Source organism: Callorhinchus milii, unplaced genomic scaffold (assembly GCF_018977255.1).
Source record: "Callorhinchus milii isolate IMCB2004 unplaced genomic scaffold, IMCB_Cmil_1.0 Scaffold15, whole genome shotgun sequence".
Taxonomy (NCBI): Eukaryota; Metazoa; Chordata; class Chondrichthyes; order Chimaeriformes; family Callorhinchidae; genus Callorhinchus; species Callorhinchus milii.
Genome location: NW_024704756.1, coordinates 16,322,037 through 16,344,433, shown reverse-complemented (window position 1 = coordinate 16,344,433; position 22,397 = coordinate 16,322,037). Strand labels below are relative to the sequence as shown.

Genomic DNA, 22,397 nt, shown 5'->3' with positions numbered 1-22,397 from the left:
GGGGTTGGAGAGGCGAGGGTGGCGGAGAGGAGAGAGCCATTCATCTCAGGAATAAGGGTCGCCTTTTGAACCCGGGAGAGTGAAAGCAATTCACATACAGAAATTGCATGTTAATAAATAAATCAATTCATCCCTGTCTTTGTTCTTTCTGAGGGTAATCTTATTTATTTATATATATATATACACGTACAGTATATATTAATATTTTCTACAGTTGGCTGGTAACGGGATTAGATCATTTTAAACCAGCTATTTTGGGGTTGCATCTGGAACTCTGGTAAGCGAAGGGCTGGTAATGTCCCTCCAGAATGTTTGCTCCGAATGCTGCAGTCATTCTGTTCCTATTCAGAGCCAGGCAGAGGGAAACTGTGTGTGTGTGTGTGGGGGGGGGGGGGGGGGGGTTGGGGGGTGGGTGGGTGGGGAAAGGTCAGTGGGATTTCAGCCTTGATGATGTCACCTATAAATGGTGCAATGCTGTCTTCACAACTTGAGTGCTTTGTACACTAAATCCATGATCTCATCACATTGTGTGCTGATAAATGTGAGTGTGTGTTGGGGGGTGGTGGTGGGAGGGGGGGGGGGTGGGGGCTAGTGGTGGTGGTAGTGGAGGAGGGTAGATGGGGGGCATTGGGGGGGGAAAGGAAAGAAAATGTTTCGCAGCTCCATAGAGTGCAATTTAAAGAAAAATTCTTTAAGACCTTTTGTTTGATCGGCTCAATGTTTGTGGGACGCTGCTGTGCACAATTGGCTGCCGTGTTTGGCCAGCAAAGTACAGTCAATCCATTTTACAGTGTAGCCCGTGAAGCGCTTCGAGACGTCTCAACGACGTGATAAGGCGCTGTATCAAATGCGAGGATTATTATCGTTATTATTATTGATAGGGATTCAGCCCTGTTTTCGGACCGGATGTCAATGATGTTATTTCGTTTCTTGAGGGCTGATGCTGAACGGCGTCTGAAAATTCCATCCCTGCCATGTGCTCCTCTCTTGTCTCATTTCTTCTTATTATTTCTGTGGCAAATTCACTTACATGGTCATTTGTACACGCACAAATGTAAGTCTGGATCTCGGAGATTTCCTCTTTGCTGAGGCCGTTACCCATTCGGACTGAGCCTTGACTGGCTATCTCCTATCATCAGCTAATGTCACCTTGCTCCCTGCCGGCTGAACAAAAGCTGGGCTTCAGAGCACGGAATTTCTTATGCTTCTAGTCTTAAGACCGTGTGGGGCTCAATTTAAAGATGGGGCATTATTTTTGGAAATCCCTAAGTTCTGTTCAGGAACTGAGGCGAGACTGGCCCCCAAATTAAGGCAGAATTTATGAATTTGTCTTTTAAAAAAAAGATATTTTGGTATCAAATCTTCATTAGGACAATGGTCTCAGGTCTGAGGTCACAGGACATTTCGCCCCCCGTCCCCCACCTGCCCCCCAAATGTGGAGCTCAGTGCTTCTTTCTAACTGTTGCTTAACTAATAACTTGTTTAAATAATAATAATCCTTGCATATCATATGGCGCCTTTCACTTCAGAAGGACGTCTCCAAACACTATGCAGGAGGTACCACAGTGAAGTGACTGTGTATAGTATGTGAACACGCAAAACAGTCCCCGACCAACTATGAAGTGACTGACTGATGTTTATTGTATGGGGGGTGCGGGGGGGGAGGGGGGGAAGAGAAACTCCCTTTTTTTTATTGAACACATAGTTCACAAAGACTCGGCAGCTTAACGTGTGGGAACTCTTTATCTGTTCCAGGTTGATTGCACTCTCCTGACCATTTTCCGACCGAACGCAAACAAACCGGGAAAAAAAATCCCCCCTCCCCACAACAGAAACATGTTCCAAGACAAAGAGCTGGACTTCGGGCATTTTGACGAAAGGGACAAGAGTCGTTACTCCAAAGGTGCCCGGATGAACGGCTTGCCCAGCCCCACGCACAGCGCCCACTGTAGCTTCTACCGTACCCGGACCCTGCAGGCCCTGACCACCGAGAAGAAAGCCAAGAAGGTCCGCTTCTACCGCAACGGCGACCGCTACTTCAAGGGTATCGTGTACGCCGTCTCCTCCGACCGCTTCCGCTCCTTCGACGCGCTGCTGGCCGACCTGACCCGGACCCTCTCCGACAACGTGAACCTGCCCCAGGGCGTCCGCATCATCTTCAACATCGACGGCAGCGGGAAGGTGGGCAGCCTCGACGAGCTGGAGGAAGGTCAGTGGGGAAGAATTTTGGGACCTTCTGCTTGTCAAGGCCACCCCCTCCCCCCTCACTCCACCCCCCCCCCCCCACCCACTGAGCTATTGCACTGACCACAGTGCCTTGCACATCGAGAGCACTTCTCTGGGCAGCTTCACGGGGTGGGAGGTGGGGAGCTGGGGAGGGAGGTGGTGGAGGGGTGGGGGGTAGATGACCGAAAGCGCTGTTAAAGTGGTACGTATTGAGCCGTGCCTTGGAATGAGGGGAGGGCTGTATTAATGATGATAATGATTATCCTTGCAATTTGGTTTCATGTCGTCGAGACGTCTCAAAGCGCTTCACAGGATATACTGTGCGGTGAACGTGTATCTTGTGTTGATGTTTGCTCCTCCTCTGACGCTGCCTGAACTCAATCCCAATTCCTATGTCTCCTTACCTGAAGGTTCTTATCAAATTCGCTTCTAAATACCTCTCTTGTATCGCGCCCCCCCCCCCCACCCCCCACACAAACACACATACATCGAGTATCACAACACATAACCTATCCATTTGGCTCATTGGCTTTTCATCCATGTGGTTTTGTGGCCATTGAATGCAGAGACCTTTTTGTGGGGTAATAAAGAATAGTTCTTCGGTTTATGCAGCGCCAGAAACACTGAAACGAACGTCGAGATGGGACTCGCTGTCAAGTGTTGTAACTGTAGGCAATCGCGTCAGCCAATTTGTGTCCAGCAAACGATCATGAGGTGAATAATTTATCAAGCTGGAGCAGTTTGGGCCGGCGTGTCTCGAGAAATGGTGATATGGGATCTTTAACATACGCCGGAACAGGCCGACGGGACCTCGACTTGACGTGTGAACTGAAGCTCGGCACCTCTCCCCCCCCCCCCCCACAAACACAGTCTGCAGTGCCAGCGTAAAGTGTGAGCTTGTAACCTTCTGAGCCTGAGGCAAGAGTGGGGCTCACTGAGATACACACACAGACAAGGGGGAAAATACACACCACAGACAGCGACACACACACACAGACAGACATACACGCCCTGTCTGACTGCATGTCTGCGGTGGCTGTCAGCGTGACATTGCACAGGGCAGTTGATGGGCTGTTGCTGTGACTAAATTATTCGCAGCCGGGAAATAATAAAAGGAAAATCTCTGGCTCCTCACAAACGGCTGCAGTCATGAAGGAAAGGCCCGCAGAGCGAGGATGGCTATTGGCATGCGCACAATGTAGCGGTAACTACGGCAACCGGATAGGCCAGCACGGGAAAGCACACGTTCCATATTTTACCCACGATATCAGACGCCAGGTACGGCAAATAGCTCCCAGACCCCGTCTGGCTTGGCCTCGGACTTGGGTCCGTGATTGGATTGCCCGGCAGACCCCTGGCCCCTAGTGGGGCATTGCTGGAGCCTGACCCTCTCTTTATTAATAATAATCCTTATATCTGTACAAGTCACCGATGAAAAGAATGTCTTTGCTCAGCCATCAAAGGGTTAAGCGAGTAATTGATCGGTTCCCCCTCCCACCCCTCAGTGGTCAGTTCATCACCACTGAGCACTTTGTTCACATTAGTACCTCATGACTAATGCGCCTGCTCTATATTATTAGCACCTGCCTGTGGACATGTGCGTTCAGCTTCAACAGCTGGGACTCTCTCCACCAGGGCCTTCTTCCATCATAAGGAAGGAGTGGCCAGACTCGGGTTTGGTTGTCCTGGCCTGCTGTCCGTTCTCAGCTGCTGGAAGCTTGGCTGGGAGCTTAGGGCCGGGTTATCATCCGCTAAGAATAGAGATTTCTTCGTTGTAACTGAGATTTCTTCCTCCCCTCCGCTAACTCCACACAGTCCTTTTGGTGTTACACGTCTTAGACCTGCAGGTTGAACAGAGCCCCAGCCCATCGTGATCTGGTCTGGATGGTCTTTTGATATCAACTCTCCTTTTATTGATTGATCGCTGTTCACCGCCCGTGTAATAATCATCACTGGAAGCAATTTGCTCTTTTGCAAGCCGTCATTAAAGCATCACCCTCTCTGGTGTGGAACCCTCTCTCTCTCTCTCTCTCTCTGTTTCTCTTTCTGGTTTTGATCCCAACAAGTGCTTTAAGGGTGACGTGTATTGTCCTACATTCACGAGGCAGGGTTCTGTGCTGAAATCTGGGTTGCGCTTGTTCTCATTCAATTGGCTGATGACATTTGTCTGGACACAAACCTGGAGATGGGAACAAACTCGCCTTAATTACAGCAGTACAGTACACACACTCTCTCTCTGTCTCGCTCTGTGTCTCTTGTCTTTCTCTTGCTTCATTAAGCTCCAAATGCTTTTAACAAACAACCTAATATCTTTCCACCAGATTTAGTTAACTTGCTCCCCACGTGGGTCCCATTCAATGTGATAAACATCACGTGGACCCCAACTGTACCTCAGTGAATGGTTCACTTGAACGAGGTATCAGAGGGCAACAAGCAATCTCAAAGACAAATCAACCAGTCTGTGGTCAAAGGGTAATTTGACAAGAATGTCCCCTTTAAGTTGAGCCTTAATCCATTAATGTCTCCCTTCGCTCTTTCAACTCTCTCCTAAAACTCCTTTTTGTACTGCTTTCACCACCCACCCATCCACCCTCCCTCCCTGCCCTCTACCCCTCCTGATCCCAACCCCCATATTGGGTGCAAATCCCTGACTGTCCAACGCCTTGGGACGTCCCCCTGACATGAAAGGCGCTGTATATCTGCACGTTGTTGTTGCTTTCCAACCTTTGCGTTGACTAGTCAACATTTACCTTCTCTTTCTTCACCTCACCACTTCCCAATTGCCCTCGAGATGCACTTTGCGACGTTCGCCTTGCGTGAAAGGTACCAGTTGCTGTCGGGATTATATTATGTGTGACCATCTGCTGTTTTAATGTATTTTGCCCAGGAGGGAGTTATGTCTGCTCGTCGCACGACATCTTCAAAAAGGTGGACTACACCAAGAACGTGAACCCCAACTGGTCGGTAAACGTCAAGGCTTCTGGGACCCAGAGAGTGCCCCAGTCCCTGGCCAGCGCCAAGCACACAACCGAGGTCAAGGAGACCAAGGAGTTTGTGCGCCCCAAGTTAGTGACTGTTATCCGGAGCGGGGTCAAGCCCCGGAAAGCAGTGAGAGTTCTCCTGAACAAGAAGACGGCGCATTCCTTCGAGCAAGTTCTCACCGACATCACCGAGGCCATCAAGCTGGAGACGGGCGTGGTCAAGAAGCTCTACACCTTGGATGGTAAACAGGTGAGTGTCAGTCAATGCGATTTCGTCAGCTGTCAATCAGGGAAACCCAGGTAAGTGATTAACAGGGTCCCCAGTGCTCACGGGTTAAGGGAAAGTGACTCATTGATATAATGGTCCATCTTCCCACTGCACTTTACTGTTCATGGCTGATGGTGGCAAGACATGTGCTTTGGTAAAGCCTCTAGGGTTGGGTTCAGTAGAGTAAAGTTGGGTAGTTCAGGATTGGGTTAGTCATGGTTGGGTAAAGTAAGGTTGGTTTGGGTGGGAAAGGGAAGAGAGAAGAAGAAAATCAGTGAGTGGAGGTCACTAAGAGGCCCTATGTGGTGTTTGAGGGATTGGCACGGTTGGCCTGACCACAGGACTGCACCTCTCCAATCCAAAGAGTGATTTTTCTCAACGTCATTACATCCATATTCAAAAGCTATCACTCTCCCTGTAGCTAATCATTCCGTGCACTTTGTCTGTGAATGATTGTGTTCAAGGTAAGACATCAAGCTGATTACCTGTCATGTGCCGCCCATGTGTGTGCTGAGAGCAGTCCACGATCAAAGGCGTGTGGTGTTTTACATGTGTTGATGTAACCTGGGGACAATGTATGTAAGGAGTGGGGCAGCAAGGGAACGTCACAATGGGTTCACTTACACACTGGGTTTCTGAGCAACATCTAATTTGACTATTTGGGGATCTAAACATCTGAAGCATTGGGGCCGGATGTGGGACTGAACATAGACACAGCGATTATTGATGAGCGATTTGGTTCCTCATCAGGGCAGAGGTTGGGGAGACAGGTAAAAGCATTGTGATCCATGGCTGCTTCCTCCGTGAGGGTTCAGTGACTTAACCTTCCCTCGTCTCTCACTAGTTCACGTATAATACAAAAAGGTGGTGGAGGAGGGTGGGGGGTTCTTTCTGTGCTGCAATGTTAAAATCGGCCACTAGGAGGTGAAAGAGAGCCTCCTGATGGGCGGGGGTGTGTGTGGGATGGTCGGCTATCGTGCGTGAGGTTTGCTAGAGCTGGCTACGCGACAAGTCCTCTTCTCTCCCCCACCACCCCCACCCTCCGCTGGTGTCCAGTCCAGTCTGAGCTCCAGCGTGTATATACACACACACACACACACACACACACACATGCTCCACTCTCTCAGTGACTCGCTCCCAGCTGGCGAGTCTCTGCTAACAGCCGAGGCTGAATTGGAAACGTCCCAAATAGACGAGACTTGATTTTGAAATAAAATGGAAACAAGGAGCGCGAGTGTTTGGCATTGCTGAGATGCCCTGTACGTGAGCACATTGCTGGATATAGCTCCCACCGAGCCAGCCCTCACTCCCAGCCTTGGCCTCGAAGCCTGCACTCAGTGTTTATATTAGGATGTGAGGAATAATTGACGGCACTTGGGGCTATTTCAAGACTAACCCGCACAATTATGAGCGTCAAAACACGCTGGAGCTCTCGTCCTCTATCCCCTCCGCCTCGACCCCTCCTTTCCCAGCTTCAGGTCGCACCTGAAGACCTTCCTCTTAGACCAGTGCTGACCGTCACCTGCCCCTTCCCCCCGGCTCGGTGTCGTGCTCCGCCACTGTCGAGGGCTCTGGGACGCTGCCCTGCGTGAGGGGAGCAAGTTGTTGTTGTTGTTGGCCACCTGCCCCCAAATGTGGAGCTCAGTGCTTCTTTCTAACTGTTGCTTAACTAATAACTTGTTTAAATAATAATAATCCTTGCATATCATATGGCGCCTTTCACTTCAGAAGGACGTCTCCAAACACTATGCAGGAGGTACCACAGTGAAGTGACTGTGTATAGTATGTGAACACGCAAAACAGTCCCCGACCAACTATGAAGTGACTGACTGATGTTTATTGTATGGGGGGGTGCGGGGGGGGAGAGGGGGGAAGAGAAACTCCCTTTTTTTTATTGAACACATAGTTCACAAAGACTCGGCAGCTTAACGTGTGGGAACTCTTTATCTGTTCCAGGTTGATTGCACTCTCCTGACCATTTTCCGACCGAACGCAAACAAACCGGGAAAAAAAATCCCCCCCTCCCCACAACAGAAACATGTTCCAAGACAAAGAGCTGGACTTCGGGCATTTTGACGAAAGGGACAAGAGTCGTTACTCCAAAGGTGCCCGGATGAACGGCTTGCCCAGCCCCACGCACAGCGCCCACTGTAGCTTCTACCGTACCCGGACCCTGCAGGCCCTGACCACCGAGAAGAAAGCCAAGAAGGTCCGCTTCTACCGCAACGGCGACCGCTACTTCAAGGGTATCGTGTACGCCGTCTCCTCCGACCGCTTCCGCTCCTTCGACGCGCTGCTGGCCGACCTGACCCGGACCCTCTCCGACAACGTGAACCTGCCCAGGGCGTCCGCATCATCTTCAACATCGACGGCAGCGGGAAGGTGGGCAGCCTCGACGAGCTGGAGGAAGGTCAGTGGGGAAAATTTTGGGACCTGCTGCTTGTTAAGGCCACCCCTCCCCCTCACTCCACCCCCCCCCCCCCCACCCACTGAGCTATTGCACTGACCACAGTGCCTTGCACATTGAGAGCACTTCTCTGGGCAGCTTCACGGGGTAGGGGGTGGAGGTGGGAGCTGGGGAGCGTGGGGAGGGAGGTGGTGGAGGGGTGGGGGTAGATGACCGAAAGCGCTGTTAAAGTGGTACGTATTGAGCCGTGCCTTGGAATGAGGGGAGGGCTGTATTAATGATGATAATGATTATCCTTGCAATTTGGTTTCATGTCGTCGAGACGTCTCAAAGCGCTTCACAGGATATACTGTGCGGTGAACGTGTATCTTGTGTTGATGTTTGCTCCTCCTCTGACGCTGCCTGAACTCAATCCCAATTCCTATGTCTCCTTACCTGAAGGTTCTTATCAAATTCGCTTCTAAATACCTCTCTTGTATCGCGCCCCCCCCCCCCACCCCCCACACAAACACACATACATCGAGTATCACAACACATAACCTATCCATTTGGCTCATTGGCTTTTCATCCATGTGGTTTTGTGGCCATTGAATGCAGAGACCTTTTTGTTGGGGTAATAAAGAATAGTTCTTCGGTTTATGCAGCGCCAGAAACACTGAAACGAACGTCGAGATGGGACTCGCTGTCAAGTGTTGTAACTGTAGGCAATCGCGTCAGCCAATTTGTGTCCAGCAAACGATCATGAGGTGAATAATTTATCAAGCTGGAGCAGTTTGGGCCGGCGTGTCTCGAGAAATGGTGATATGGGATCTTTAACATACGCCGGAACAGGCCGACGGGACCTCGACTTGACGTGTGAACTGAAGCTCGGCACCTCTCCCCCCCCCCCCCCCCCCACAAACACAGTCTGCAGTGCCAGCGTAAAGTGTGAGCTTGTAACCTTCTGAGCCTGAGGCAAGAGTGGGGCTCACTGAGATACACACACAGACAAGGGGGAAAATACACACCACAGACAGCGACACACACACACACAGACAGACATACACGCCCTGTCTGACTGCATGTCTGCGGTGACTGTCAGCGTGACATTGCACAGGGCAGTTGATGGGCTGTTGCTGTGACTAAATTATTCGCAGCCGGGAAATAATAAAAGGAAAATCTCTGGCTCCTCACAAACGGCTGCAGTCATGAAGGAAAGGCCCGCAGAGCGAGGATGGCTATTGGCATGCGCACAATGTAGCGGTAACTACGGCAACCGGATAGGCCAGCACGGGAAAGCACACGTTCCATATTTTACCCACGATATCAGACGCCAGGTACGGCAAATAGCTCCCAGACCCCGTCTGGCTTGGCCTCGGACTTGGGTCCGTGATTGGATTGCCCGGCAGACCCCTGGCCCCTAGTGGGGCATTGCTGGAGCCTGACCCTCTCTTTATTAATAATAATCCTTATATCTGTACAAGTCACCGATGAAAAGAATGTCTTTGCTCAGCCATCAAAGGGTTAAGCGAGTAATTGATCGGTTCCCCTCCCACCCCTCAGTGGTCAGTTCATCACCACTGAGCACTTTGTTCACATTAGTACCTCATGACTAATGCGCCTGCTCTATATTATTAGCACCTGCCTGTGGACATGTGCGTTCAGCTTCAACAGCTGGGACTCTCTCCACCAGGGCCTTCTTCCATCATAAGGAAGGAGTGGCCAGACTCGGGTTTGGTTGTCCTGGCCTGCTGTCCGTTCTCAGCTGCTGGAAGCTTGGCTGGGAGCTTAGGGCCGGGTTATCATCCGCTAAGAATAGAGATTTCTTCGTTGTAACTGAGATTTCTTCCTCCCCTCCGCTAACTCCACACAGTCCTTTTGGTGTTACACGTCTTAGACCTGCAGGTTGAACAGAGCCCCAGCCCATCGTGATCTGGTCTGGATGGTCTTTTGATATCAACTCTCCTTTTATTGATTGATCGCTGTTCACCGCCCGTGTAATAATCATCACTGGAAGCAATTTGCTCTTTTGCAAGCCGTCATTAAAGCATCACCCTCTCTGGTGTGGAACCCTCTCTCTCTCTCTCTCTCTCTGTTTCTCTTTCTGGTTTTGATCCCAACAAGTGCTTTAAGGGTGACGTGTATTGTCCTACATTCACGAGGCAGGGTTCTGTGCTGAAATCTGGGTTGCGCTTGTTCTCATTCAATTGGCTGATGACATTTGTCTGGACACAAACCTGGAGATGGGAACAAACTCGCCTTAATTACAGCAGTACAGTACACACACTCTCTCTCTGTCTCGCTCTGTGTCTCTTGTCTTTCTCTTGCTTCATTAAGCTCCAAATGCTTTTAACAAACAACCTAATATCTTTCCACCAGATTTAGTTAACTTGCTCCCACGTGGGTCCCATTCAATGTGATTCACCTTGCTCCCTGCCGGCTGAACAAAAGCTGGGCTTCAGAGCACGGAATTTCTTATGCTTCTAGTCTTAAGACCGTGTGGGGCTCAATTTAAAGATGGGGCATTATTTTTGGAAATCCCTAAGTTCTGTTCAGGAACTGAGGCGAGACTGGCCCCCAAATTAAGGCAGAATTTATGAATTTGTCTTTTAAAAAAAAGATATTTTGGTATCAAATCTTCATTAGGACAATGGTCTCAGGTCTGAGGTCACAGGACATTTCGCCCCCCGTCCCATCTTAAGGCTGAGACCATGAGTAATTCCAGGACTTAGAAGTTGAATGTTCCTCAGTGATGAGTGTGTGTGACAAGATGCCGGGGAGATCGAAAGCTACAGGAAATCTAAGTGATAGAGATGGCGGGGAGGAGATGTTAGGATGAGAACTCGTTCTCCTTGAAATGGGAGACCCTAAAGTGCTGAAAGCTTTTGGAGATCATGAATGGAATTGACGTGTTGATGCAGGCGAGAAAAAAGCTGTCCGAGGAGGATAAAGGTCAGGAGATGGGAAGTTGGGAGACGGGAAGAAAGTCAAACGGAATCTTTCTGTCGACAGAATTGGCAACAGACATGAAATCTCCATCAATGAGGCCGGATACACTGATCAATACCTTCAGATACATCCAGGCAAAGGGTTTCGAGGTTGTCCAGAGTGATTTTAGTCTCACAAAGTGCTTTGAGACGTCCTTCTGACATGAAAGGCACTACAATAGTTATTATTTAGTCATAATAATAATAATCCTTGCATTTGATGCAGCGCCTTATCACATCTTCAAGACGGCTCAAAGCGCTTCACAGAATATACTGTAATGATTGCTTCTTAGCCCATCATGTTAACATTAGTCCTGGGTTGAGGGGGGGAAGAGATAATATATTCAATGCCACAAATCTGATATTCTGAACACAAAACAAATACACAAAGGATAAACCAGTACAAACTCTGTCTCAAGCACTTGTACCGAGGCTCTGGCTGCTTAAACTGTTTACTCTGGAAGCTCGAGGTGACCTGATTCATGGCTCTGGGCCATCATTGCTGACCCAGCGTTGTCTGTGATTGATCAAACTGTTAGAAAAGGCAGATAACCCCTTATTATCTGGTTCCGTTTGCCTTCGGCTCATTACGTCAAAGCAGGTAATTTCTGTAAAGTGTAGTGACTGTGCCTTTTGTAGGTGAATGCAGGCAGCAAAGTCATGCAAACACCCCCCCCCCCCCCCCCACCCCCGAGGCGAATGACCAAGTTTTTGCTATGGCAATTGTCGGCCAGGACAGCAGGAGAGAGCAACTCCCTTCTCTTTTCAAAACAGCATCAAAGATTTTTTTTATGTCTCGTCGAAGGATGGCACTTGCCCACAATCCCCTCCCTGTTCCCCCACCCACCCTCCCCCAGCCCCCTGGCACTGCACTACAGTCACTACACCAAGACTATGAGCTCAATAGTCCTGAAATGAGATTAGAACCCACAACCTTCTAATCCAACTGCTGAAGACAGAAGGGACTTAAACGGGTTTTTCAGGAGAGGAGAAAAATCAGAGGGAGAAGATTTTGGTGCTAAATCTTCCATTTACACCCACTTCAGTCGCTCATCTCTAATCAAAGTTAATGTTATGCTTCTCTGGCTTAAATCTGCATTAAATAGCGAATTCAGTCTTTCACCTAAATCCTGAGCCTCCTCACAGCTATTCCAGTTATCTCCGCGGTTTGAGGTCTCTGCACATTTCTGTGGCATCAACTAACCAGAGGGAGGAGGAGAAATCTTCCTTTTAATCCCCTGTTGTCTCAAGATCAGTAATGAAAGGGCCGAGAGAGACAGACCTGGTGCTTAGAATAGAACGACTCTAAATTTCACGCTGGGCACAAAGAAATGAATCAACGCTGCTCGCAGGTGTCTCACTGCGCATAAATTGGCTGCTGCGTTTCGCTCGCAAAACACGCAGTCGCACCTCCTTGCAGTACATCCTGTGAAACGCTTTGAGCTGCTCTGTGTTTTTATTCTCCGAGCGCTTCCTAACTCACTAGGAGGTTCAGCCAAGAGTTAAGCATGTCTCTGGGAGATTGCTTTGCTGCTGAAGCCTGTGCCAGTTGCGTGTAATGTTGGAGTTGAAGACGTCTGATAGGATTTATTGTGTGTGTATCTTGTAGGCGAATGTGGCGGCCAATTTATGCACACAGCGATGTCCTACAAACAGCCGTGAAGTGAATGACCAATTTCGTTTCAGGGTTTGTTATCATCCGGGATAAGGTGGGGTGGGGGTGAGGGAGAACGGCAGCGGTAAAGTTCCCTTTTCTTTTTCAAATGGCGTCGAGGGATCTTTAACGTCCACCTTAAAATGTGGGGGAAAAGCCCTGGGATCAATAAGAAAGGGAGAGATAGAAAAAGAGGCAATGATGGAACAGCCAAAGAGGGCGCAGACGGGATTAATGTCTCATCTGAAGGCCCGTTGCCTCTGACAATGCCGCGATTCGCCCACAAAGTACACGGTGAATTCACTTTACAGTGTATCCTGTGAAGCGCTTTGAGACGTCTCAACCACATGATAAGGCGCTGTATCAAATGCGAGGATTATTATTATTATTATTATTATTATCAGAAACGCCTTATGCTGCATCGCAATCCCACCCTGTTGTTTGTACGTGAGACTTACGTGAGGCTCCCCCCCAGTGAAAGGTTTGTGACGTCCATTCTAATTGCTTTTTCCTCCTGTTCGGAAAACTCACCCCAAACTGCAACCTCGCCATTTCATGCGCAGCACTATTCTGTGTTGAACTTTAAAGTCACTCATTGTTTGCTAAGTGCTTTGAGACGCGTAAGGAGTTGCGTTCTAAAGTGTTACCTGTGTTATCTGTGAACGTTAACACGAGCTGGGACTGAATTTGCGGCAATTAATATTGTTCATCTGAAATATTTTGATTCCCTGCCCTCTCTGACTCTCTCTCTCTCTCTCTCTCTCTCTCTCTCTACCTGTGTGCTCTCTCACACTCTCATTCTCTCACTCTGTCTGTCTCTTTCTCACCCTCTCTCTCTCTCTCTCCCCCTCTTTCATTTTCCCCCTCTTTCTTCCCCTTCTCTCCTCCTCTCTCTCCCCCCGCCCCCACCCTCTCTCTCTCTCCCCCTTTCCCCAGGAGCTCTGTGAATCCCCTCGGCTATTTGTGGACGGAATCAGCTCACACGACCTGAATCAAGGGGAGCTGGGCAATTGTTGGTTCCTGGCTGCAGCGTCCTGCATAGCCACGAGAGACGGACTTTGGCAAAAGGCAAGACTCTGTTCTCCCTTCAGATGAGACCTTAAACCCGTCTGTGCCCCGTGCAGGTGGATGTTAAAGATCCCGCAACACGATTGGAAAAAGAAGGGAGTTTGTCTCTCCCGGTGTCCTGGCCAACAATCCCCCCAGATTAAAAAGAAGCGCTTCAATGAGGTGATGAGGAGCTAAAGCCAGGCAAGGATTACTATTATTGATATAAATAATAATATTTTGTTATTGTCTGACACTCGTGGAAACCCATCACGTGGCTTATTGTTACTGTTGGTTAATATCTTAGTTGCAAAAGCCGTGGCCTCCCAATAGACCTTGACAGTAGTTTCCCCATAAAGCGCTGGGGTTTTTCCCCGGCCGGGTGTCTGACACACCCGGAAACCCATCACCGTTGCTTAAGAGAATCCAAACCAAGTTGAGAATTCCTGGAATCCCACGTACACATGGAAATCCCAGAGCTAAATGATTGGAATGGAATGCGCACTCTCTCTCTCTCCCTCTCCCTGGAGGGACACATCCATCCTGCTTACCTAATTCCAGCCAGTATGAGGTGCAGGTTGGCGAGAGCCAAGGCTTGTGGGGGGGCGCGAGCCCATTGTAGTGTTTTGCTGTGCAGGTGATCCCGGACTGGAGGGAGCAGGATTGGGATCCGAAGAGGCCGGAGAAGTACGGCGGGATCTTTTGCTTCCGTTTCTGGAGATTTACGGAGTGGACGGAGGTGGTGGTGGACGACCGTTTGCCCACGATGGGGGGGGACCTCCTCTACTGCCACTCGACGTCCAGGCAGGAGTTCTGGAGCGCTCTCCTGGAGAAGGCGTACGCAAAGTAAGAGACTTACACGGATTTGCAAGTTAAACCCAGGTCCCGTCCAGCGTGGAGGGCGCTATATAAATCCAAGTTGTTGTTGTTGTCCTTTCTGCACCTGTTCAGGTGGGTGTTAAATATCCCGCAGCGCTGTTCGAAAAGAGAAGGGAGTTTCTCTCCCACTCCCCCCCCCATGTCCTGGCTGACAATCTCCCAGATAAAAATTGGTCACTCAGTCCACGGCTGTTTGTGAGACACAGTTGGCGCTAAATGCACAGTGAATCCACTTCACAGTGTATTCTGTGAAGCGCTTTGAGACGTCTCAAAGATGTGATAAGGCGCTGGAGCAAATGCAAGGATTATTATTATTATTGTTTGCATAAATTGTACAGCGGAGAGACAGGCCGTCAATGGGATTAATTTAAGAAGCAGCTGTGATGCTGTGATGGGTGGGGACGGACACTGGGGCAGGTGCCCTAGAAGGTTAAGACCCGAGGGGCTGAAGTTACTTCTTCATCCAAAAAAAGAAACCTCTTGTGGGATCTTGTGACGTATGTGCGATGCGGGTCGCTCACAGGCTGTCCGGCTGCTACGAAGCGCTGAGCGGAGGGAACGTGGGAGATGCTCTGCTGGATTTCACTGGGGCGGTGGTGGAGACATTGGACGTGAAGCCGGAAGACAGCGTGGAAACCTCCGGCGAGGGCTTCAAACTGGGCGACCATCTGCTGACGACGTTTGACCAAGGAGGGCTGATCAGCTGCTCCAGTCACGTACGTCTCTCTCTCTCTCTCTCTTTCTCCACTCCGTCCCCTTCATTAGCATCAGACACACTCTCACCAGCTCCACCACACGGCGAATGGGATCATGTGAGCAGCTTGTGTGTGTGGGGGTGTGTGTATGTGTGTGTGTGTATGTGTGGGGGTGGGGGGGGGTAGTGTCAGCCGAATGTTCGACACACACCAACCCCTACTTAAGAGTATCCAAACCAGACTGAGAGTTCCACACACACACATCACCTACACGTGGGAATTTCCCGAGGTCTGGAATGGTGCACGATCTCTCTTGTGGAGCAATAGCAACGAATGGACATTAGGTCGACACCTCTGAGATACAGTGCTCGATAGCTGATCAGGAAACCTCTTGTGTTGTGTTGTGTTGTGCTGTGTTGTGTTGCGTTGTGTTGTGCCTCTGCCTTGCCCCCTCCTTCCCCTCTTTAGATCACGATTGTTCAAACCTTCCTCTTTGACCGTGCTCACGGACACCTCCCCAAGGCTTGACATCTGTCTCCGCCATGGTCAAGCGCTCCGAGACCCTACCCTGCGTGAAGGGCGCTATGTAAATACAAGTTGTTGTTGTTATTTCCTGATGAATTGGGCTTGAAATGAAACAAGACTCTCTCTCTCTCTCTCTGGGATTGCCTGGTGTGTGTGTGTGTGTGTGTCAGCTGAAGCCCAGTGCTGAGATGCAGGACCTGGGGCTGAATACACAACACTCCTACTCGGTGACGGGCCTGCGGAGGGTTCCCCTGACAGCGGGTACCCTCGCCGGCTCCGGCCCCGGCCCCGACACGCAGCTGATGGTCAGGATGAGGAACCCCTGGGGCAACAGCGAGTGGATCGGCCCGTGGAGCGACGCGTAAGTAACCGCCGGGTGATTGCGAAGTTGCCGCAGCGAATTGGTTAACCCGCTCGGCCACAGACCCGGCTGAGATGGGAACCGTTGATGTGTCTAACTGGAGGCCTGGCTGCTCTGTTCTCTCCCCAGCTCAAAGGAGTGGAACAAAGTCAGCAAACATGAACGCAAGAAAATGGGCATCGTGGTGAGGAACGACGGCGAGTTCTGGTGAGTCTGACTTTGTGGACTTGCGTGGTGGTTAGAACGCTTGCCTCGCAAGCGAGAGAACCCGGGTTCGATTCCCGGGCGGGTCGAGGCGAAAAGCTTGGGCAAGTTTCCTTACTCTCGCCACCCACACGCACATACACACGCCTCTGTTTACCCAGCAGTAAAGTAAGTGGGAACCCGGTTGTTAGTCGATTGGCGGATCGTTTTCCAGGGGTAATAATTCTTCCAAAAAGAAAATTTGGTCACTCAATCCCCGACTGTTTGTGGGACGCCGCTGGAGCGATTGGCTGCCGCATTTGGCCCACAAAATATACAGTCACTACACTTTACAATATGTCCTGTGAAGCGCTTCGAGACGTCTCAACCACACAATAAGGCGCTGTATCAAATGCGAGGATTATTATTATTATTATTAATATCCTACGATTATAAAGGTGACTTCAGGACAAAGATCCACGACGCAGGGGGTCAGACAGGATAAAGCTCTCTTTGCTGTGTTGAATATTTTGGTGTCAGCTTTGCTCACGGCTCCCGTTTCGTTGGCCTCTCTCCCAGGATGACCTTCGATGACTGGTGCAAATACTTCACCAAAGTGATCATCTGCTTCCTCGTTAACACCTCCCGCCTGAGCCTGCGGAAGACCTGGGAACAGGCGATGTTCGGCGGAGCTTGGACCAGACACACCAACCCACTGCTGCACCGTGCCGGCGGCTGCACCAACCACATAGAAACATTCCTGCACAATCCCCAGGTGGGGGACATTGAGGTTCAAGGCTTTTCGAGAGCTGTGCCCAAATTAGCCCCCGTGTTTGCCGACACACAGTCACTACACCTGACTGTAATTCCCCGTGAAACACTGAGGCCCTGAATATGAAACGACATCACCCTATAGGGAAGTCGGAAGGTGGGAGATGGTGGGGGGGGGGGGGGGGGTGGTGGATGATCACCAAAAAAAGGGTTATTGGCGCTGTAAAGATTATTGTTGACAATGAACTGAGAAGCCTTTGCCCCTCCCTCCCTCCCTCCAGTTTGTGTTTGACGTGACGAAGAAGAAGGATGAGGTCCTGGTGTGTCTGCAGCAGAAAGAACAGAGGATCCACAGGCGAGAAGGCAAAGGAGAGATGCTGATGATCGGCTTCAGCATCTTCAGGGTAAGAAAGAGACCTTCCTGTCCTCACGTCCATCCGAACTGAGATGGACGTGAGGGGTGGTTTTTCACACCAATTTTTTGTGCTTTAAGGTTTTGATAGGGTCGACATAGGGAAGATGTCTCCACTTGTGGGGGGGGGGAGACCAAAATCAGGGGCCATCAATATAAAATAGTCACCAATAGATCAAATAGGGAAGTTGGAAGAAATGTCTTCACACAGAGAGCAGTGGGAATGTGGAACATGTTCCCACAAGAAGTTGTTGAGGCAAACAGCACAGATGTATTTAAGGGGAAGCTAGAGAGGTCCATGAGGGAGAAAGGAGTAAAAGGTGATGCTTGAAGGCTTAGTTGAGGAAGGGCAGGAAGAGGCTCATGTTGAGCATAAACACCGGCAGAGACCAGTTGGGCCGAACGGCCTGTTTCTGTGCTGTAGATTCTAATGGATTCCAATGTAATGTAAAAACCATCATCGTGGCTCTTTCTATCATCAGGTGGAACGTAACCGAGAATACAGACTCCACACGTACCCTGAGAGAGTGGAGGGTTCCCGTTATGCCGACACCCGGAGCGTGTTTCTACGGACCGTTCTGTCTGCTGGTCGTTACCTTATCATCCCGACCACCTTCTTGGCAGACATTGAAGCCCCCTTTCTGCTGAGGGTCTTCACTGACACGGTCTCTGGGTGCAGGTAGCCAGCGGCAACATTTTTAAGCGGGCATCGGAAAGAGTAAAATAATAATAATAATAATCCACGCGCTTGACATCGTGCCTCTCGTGTTAGGAGGTCGTCTGAAAGCGCTTCACGGGATTTACTGTAAAGTGCGGTGGTCACCTCTCCATCCCCTTTCTCCGAGCCAGGCTTCAGTCCTGCTACTGTGAGGCACTCTGAGATGTTAGCCGACATAAAGGGCGCTATAAAATGCATTTGTTGTAGTGACCTATGAAGTTGTAGGCGAACGCAACAGCCAATTTGAGCACAGCTGCGGCTCACAAACAGCCATGAAATGCCTGACCAATTTTATTTGGGGACCAAGATACTGGGAGAAACTCCCTTCTCTTCCCATGGGATCTTTAATGTCCACTTGAACCAGGCACAGATGATGGGGGCTTGGCTATATCAACCGCAAAGGTTATTATCATCATCTCACTGAAATGGTGAAATGGGAAAACGACAACAACAAACAGCAGTGTTTCAGTATATCCACATTCCTGCTGGTGGTGCAAGCGAGAGGTAGGGCTCGTGCTCACAGTCAGCCACCAGCAGGCACAGAGCAGTACAGCAGATGGAACTATTGGCCAACCCTAAAAAAACAGAGGTAACGAGTAACTGCTGAGTAAACAGAGGCGTTAGGAATCTTGCTGAAAGCTTTGCCCCAGCCGGGGATCAAACCTGGGTCCTCTTACTTGCTAACTGCTACACGTTACGGGACAAAATACACAGCCACTACACTTTACAATGAATCCTGCAAAACGCTTTGAGACCGGCTGCTGCATCGAATGTCAGGACCACTTATTAAAACTCCCATCTTGGCGCCTTTTGCTCCAAGCGCTGCAGAAGATCAGGAGAAAGGATGAAGCCGTCGGGTGAACTGTCAGCGGGAACCTCTTTGATGTCTGTGGGGTTCAGGCAAAACCTAGACCAGGATTCTGAGAGTACAAATGGCTTTCTTCAGTGCTGAGTGGCTGTGAATGTTTAATAATACTACTACTACCACTAATAATAATCCTTGCATATGATAGAGCATCTTATGTCGTTGACATACTGTAAAGTGACTTGACTGTATACAGACCGGGTGTGTATACTGTGTGGCTTTGTGATTGGATTCCCCCACCTGCCCAGTAATAATTTCACTGGTCCATTGTGTGGTGACTTTGACCCTAGGGAGTTAACCCTTGACAAGCCCAAGGTGACGTGTTGGAACATTATGTACCGTTACCCGCGGATGGCCACCCATGTCCACCTACATGGTGCGATGGACCTGCTGAAGCAACGTACCTCTGGAGGTACGTGAGGTGACATTTCCTCTGACACCAAATTTAACTAAACTGAACAGATTTAAGATAATTGTCAGAAGAACCAGAGGGGAGGGAAGGCCAGACCAGGAGAGTTTTTTTTCACACACCCAGAAAGTTGTTGCACTACCTGGAAAGGTGGTGGAAACCGATTCGATGATGGAGGTCAAAAGGGAATTGGATAGGTATTAAACAGGAAACGTTTGCAGGACTGTGGGCTAAGAGCAGCAGGAGTGGGACCAGTTGGCAGCTCTATCAAAGAGCTTGGCACAGATACATGGGCTGAATGGCTTCCTTCTGTGCTGTAGGATTCGAGGATCTCTATCAGTGGGACATACACTCCAGTCTGTGATTGTACATGGGTAAAGATCCTCAATATTCCAAAAAGTAATCGTTTTAAAATTTCCCCCGGAAGTGGGTGTGGTGGGGGGGTATCTCTAAGACACCCCTGATACCTCTAACACAGCCTGACCTGGAAAGGGAGCAGAGGGGGAGGGAAGATTGAAGACAGCTATAATCAGGTGTGTGAAGCCCTGGGATGTGTTCAAGCGCTCTGGGACACCACCCTGCATGATAGGCACTGTATAAACAGTTGTTGTCATTGAAAGGTGTGCAGGTGACACTCCATGTACCTGGTGTGAACAGCAGTGTGTTACTTGCTATGTTCCAGGAGCAGACCCCTACGCGGTTATTAAGTGTGAGTTTGGCAGGGTTCGCACGGCTGTCTTTGAAGACACACTGAATCCCCAATTTGACACCAAAGCCATTTTTTACAGGAGGAACCCCAAGTTTCCAGTCATCATCCAGGTGAGGAGGCCTCTGTGTCAAAGCTCAAGTCACAACCTTTGCCTTGGGGCAGTCACTGGGGTTCACTGGGCTAATATCCTGAAACCATATTGATTTCCTTCAATACCTTGCTAAGGAACCCGTGCAAGAAATAGCACCATCGATCCACACTGACCCTGCCACTGAGTGAAATAACCAGCCTTGTTTTTTTTCTTACACGCATCCACAGGTTTGGGACAGGAACATTTTCTGGGACCGGTTATTGGGCGAGATTACACTTGAGGCTGCTCCGAGCGACACCGCCCAGCGCCAAGTTCTGGAACTTCAGAGAAAGGACAAGCGAGGAGGAGGAGGAGAGGCTCCCAGTCGCATTGAGGTGACCATCACCAGCAGCTTGGACCTCATGACTTTGTGAGGCGTTCACTTCGGTTAGAGAGCTTCAGTGGGGGTGGGGGTGGAGCGAGCACAGGGCAATATAATAATAATAATCCTTGCATTTGATATAGCGCCTGATCACATTGTTGAGACACCTCAAAGCGCTTCACAGAATGCGTTGTAAAGTGAATCGACTGTGTATTTTGTGGGCGAATTGTACACATCAAACAGTCGTAGACCGAGTGACCAAATTTATTTCTTAGGGGATGGGATCAGAATAGAGCTTCAATGTGGGGAAGGAGCATTGTTATGGAATCCAAATGAAACCCATTTTAGAGTGGCAGAAATTATAATAATCTTTGCATTTGAGACAGCGCCTTATCACATCGTTGAGATGTCTCAAAGTGCTTTACAGGATATACTTAACTGTAAAGTGAATTGACAATATATTTTTATATATATCACCTGCGAACATACAAGAGACCCGCTCAACACGGGAGAGAAATGAAAGACGCTTGCGCTGTCTATTTTGTTTCATTGAGTTTTTATTTGCAATGCTTCAGGTTCAAAGAGTCAAACTCCAAATGTTATTTAAACACTAAGTTCACTATTCATGCACAATCCACAGTTTAAATGAATCATTATCCCTCTATTGCTTCAAATTAGTCTGAAAACGCTCTGGAGGCCAGACGAAAACAAACAAAAAAATAATTATTATTCTTTTTTTTAATTTTTTTTTAAATATATTCAAAAAAAAATACCCCGACAATGTAGCCGAACATTGATGCCTGGGATTGTGTGTGCAGTGAAGTCATTTCCAGCATTTTCCCCCAAAACTTAAATTAAAAAAAATTTCTATAGTACCTTTTTAAAAATCTATTTTCACAGTAAAAGAAATTTCACATCAAATGTACAGGTTTAAACACTTTCTTTCCCCGAAACAGAGCGTACAGGAGACGAGTAGAAAAAATGTAATGGTACGTCGATCAGCATGTTCTGTTCCTCTTGCTTCTCCTTTGGTTTTGAATGTATAACATTCAGCGTCTTATAATTGCCTTACAATACTCTCTGTAACTTCCGGTTCACACTTCTTGATTAATACATTTGAATGAGCACAGCAGTGGTGATATTATTTTCTTTTTTGAGGGGGTGGGAGAGGGACAGTCAGAGAGATGGAGGCAGAGGGAGTGACAAACACACCGGGTATGGATGCAGGCACATGGGGACACACAGACTCTCGCGCACACCGCGAGAAAGGGGCGCATTGGAATGGTCCTCGTTTAAGGAAGCGGATTAAAAGGAGCCGCTGATTTAATTTCCTTCCGACCAACTGAAAGCTTTCTCGTGATTGCGATGCTTCACTCGAGCGCTCATTCTCGGCATCGTCATTGCAGGAACTGTCATGATGAACGTGATTATTAAGACAGGTTTCTGAGAAGGATGCCTTAACACACGACAGCCCAGCCCGCAGGTCGAACCTTCCAATGTCAAACTGACGACCTTGGGTAATAAATTTGCTATCGGAGGGGAAAATAAACAGATGGGTTTTAGCGTTGGTCGGAAGCCAAATCAGTAGAGCTCCTTTTAGATCTTTGCAAAAATGAAGATTGGAGACTGAACAGTCGCCAAAACATTACAGGGCGGGGAGGGGGAGAAAGAAATTAACACACAGCTCCAACCCTTTTCATTGAACAAAGGAGTCAATAAGACCTGCCCTGGAGGCTCTATACATTTACCCCCTCTAGACTGGCTACCTGTACCCCCACCCCCCCTTCCTTCTCAAGCTGTTCTCGTGACCTAAAATACCTTGAATATCCCCCCAAGAGATTCTGTGCAAGTGTCTTAAACACAGAGTTA

At 49.2% G+C, this 22,397-nt stretch overlaps 2 protein-coding genes and 1 pseudogene across 2 annotated transcripts in view; all 3 read left to right on the top strand.

The window, feature by feature from the left end:
• The window catches only part of LOC103178947 (neuronal migration protein doublecortin), a 9,187-nt gene extending 1,737 nt beyond the window's left edge, over positions 1 to 7,450 (top strand). Inside the window, exons 2-4 of the mRNA XM_042340833.1 lie at positions 1,756 to 2,209; positions 5,114 to 5,507; positions 7,432 to 7,450. Coding sequence (XP_042196767.1) covers positions 1,837 to 2,209; positions 5,114 to 5,507; positions 7,432 to 7,450 — 786 coding nt within the window. The 5' untranslated portion in view covers positions 1,756 to 1,836. The remainder of the gene's footprint in view (positions 1 to 1,755; positions 2,210 to 5,113; positions 5,508 to 7,431) is intronic.
• Positions 7,437 to 9,793, top strand: LOC121850218 (annotated as a pseudogene).
• A 962-nt stretch (positions 9,794 to 10,755) lies between these two features.
• Positions 10,756 to 20,646, top strand: LOC103179565 (calpain-5). The gene is made up of 12 exons (XM_042340832.1): positions 10,756 to 10,969; positions 13,434 to 13,570; positions 14,187 to 14,395; positions 14,952 to 15,144; positions 15,819 to 16,009; positions 16,139 to 16,216; positions 16,772 to 16,967; positions 17,245 to 17,367; positions 17,858 to 18,054; positions 19,249 to 19,370; positions 20,050 to 20,186; positions 20,395 to 20,646. The coding sequence occupies exons 1-12, from the start codon at positions 10,756 to 10,758 to the stop codon at positions 20,578 to 20,580; spliced, it is 1,983 nt and encodes a 660-aa protein (XP_042196766.1). The 3' UTR covers positions 20,581 to 20,646.
• The last annotated feature ends 1,751 nt before the right edge of the window (positions 20,647 to 22,397 follow it).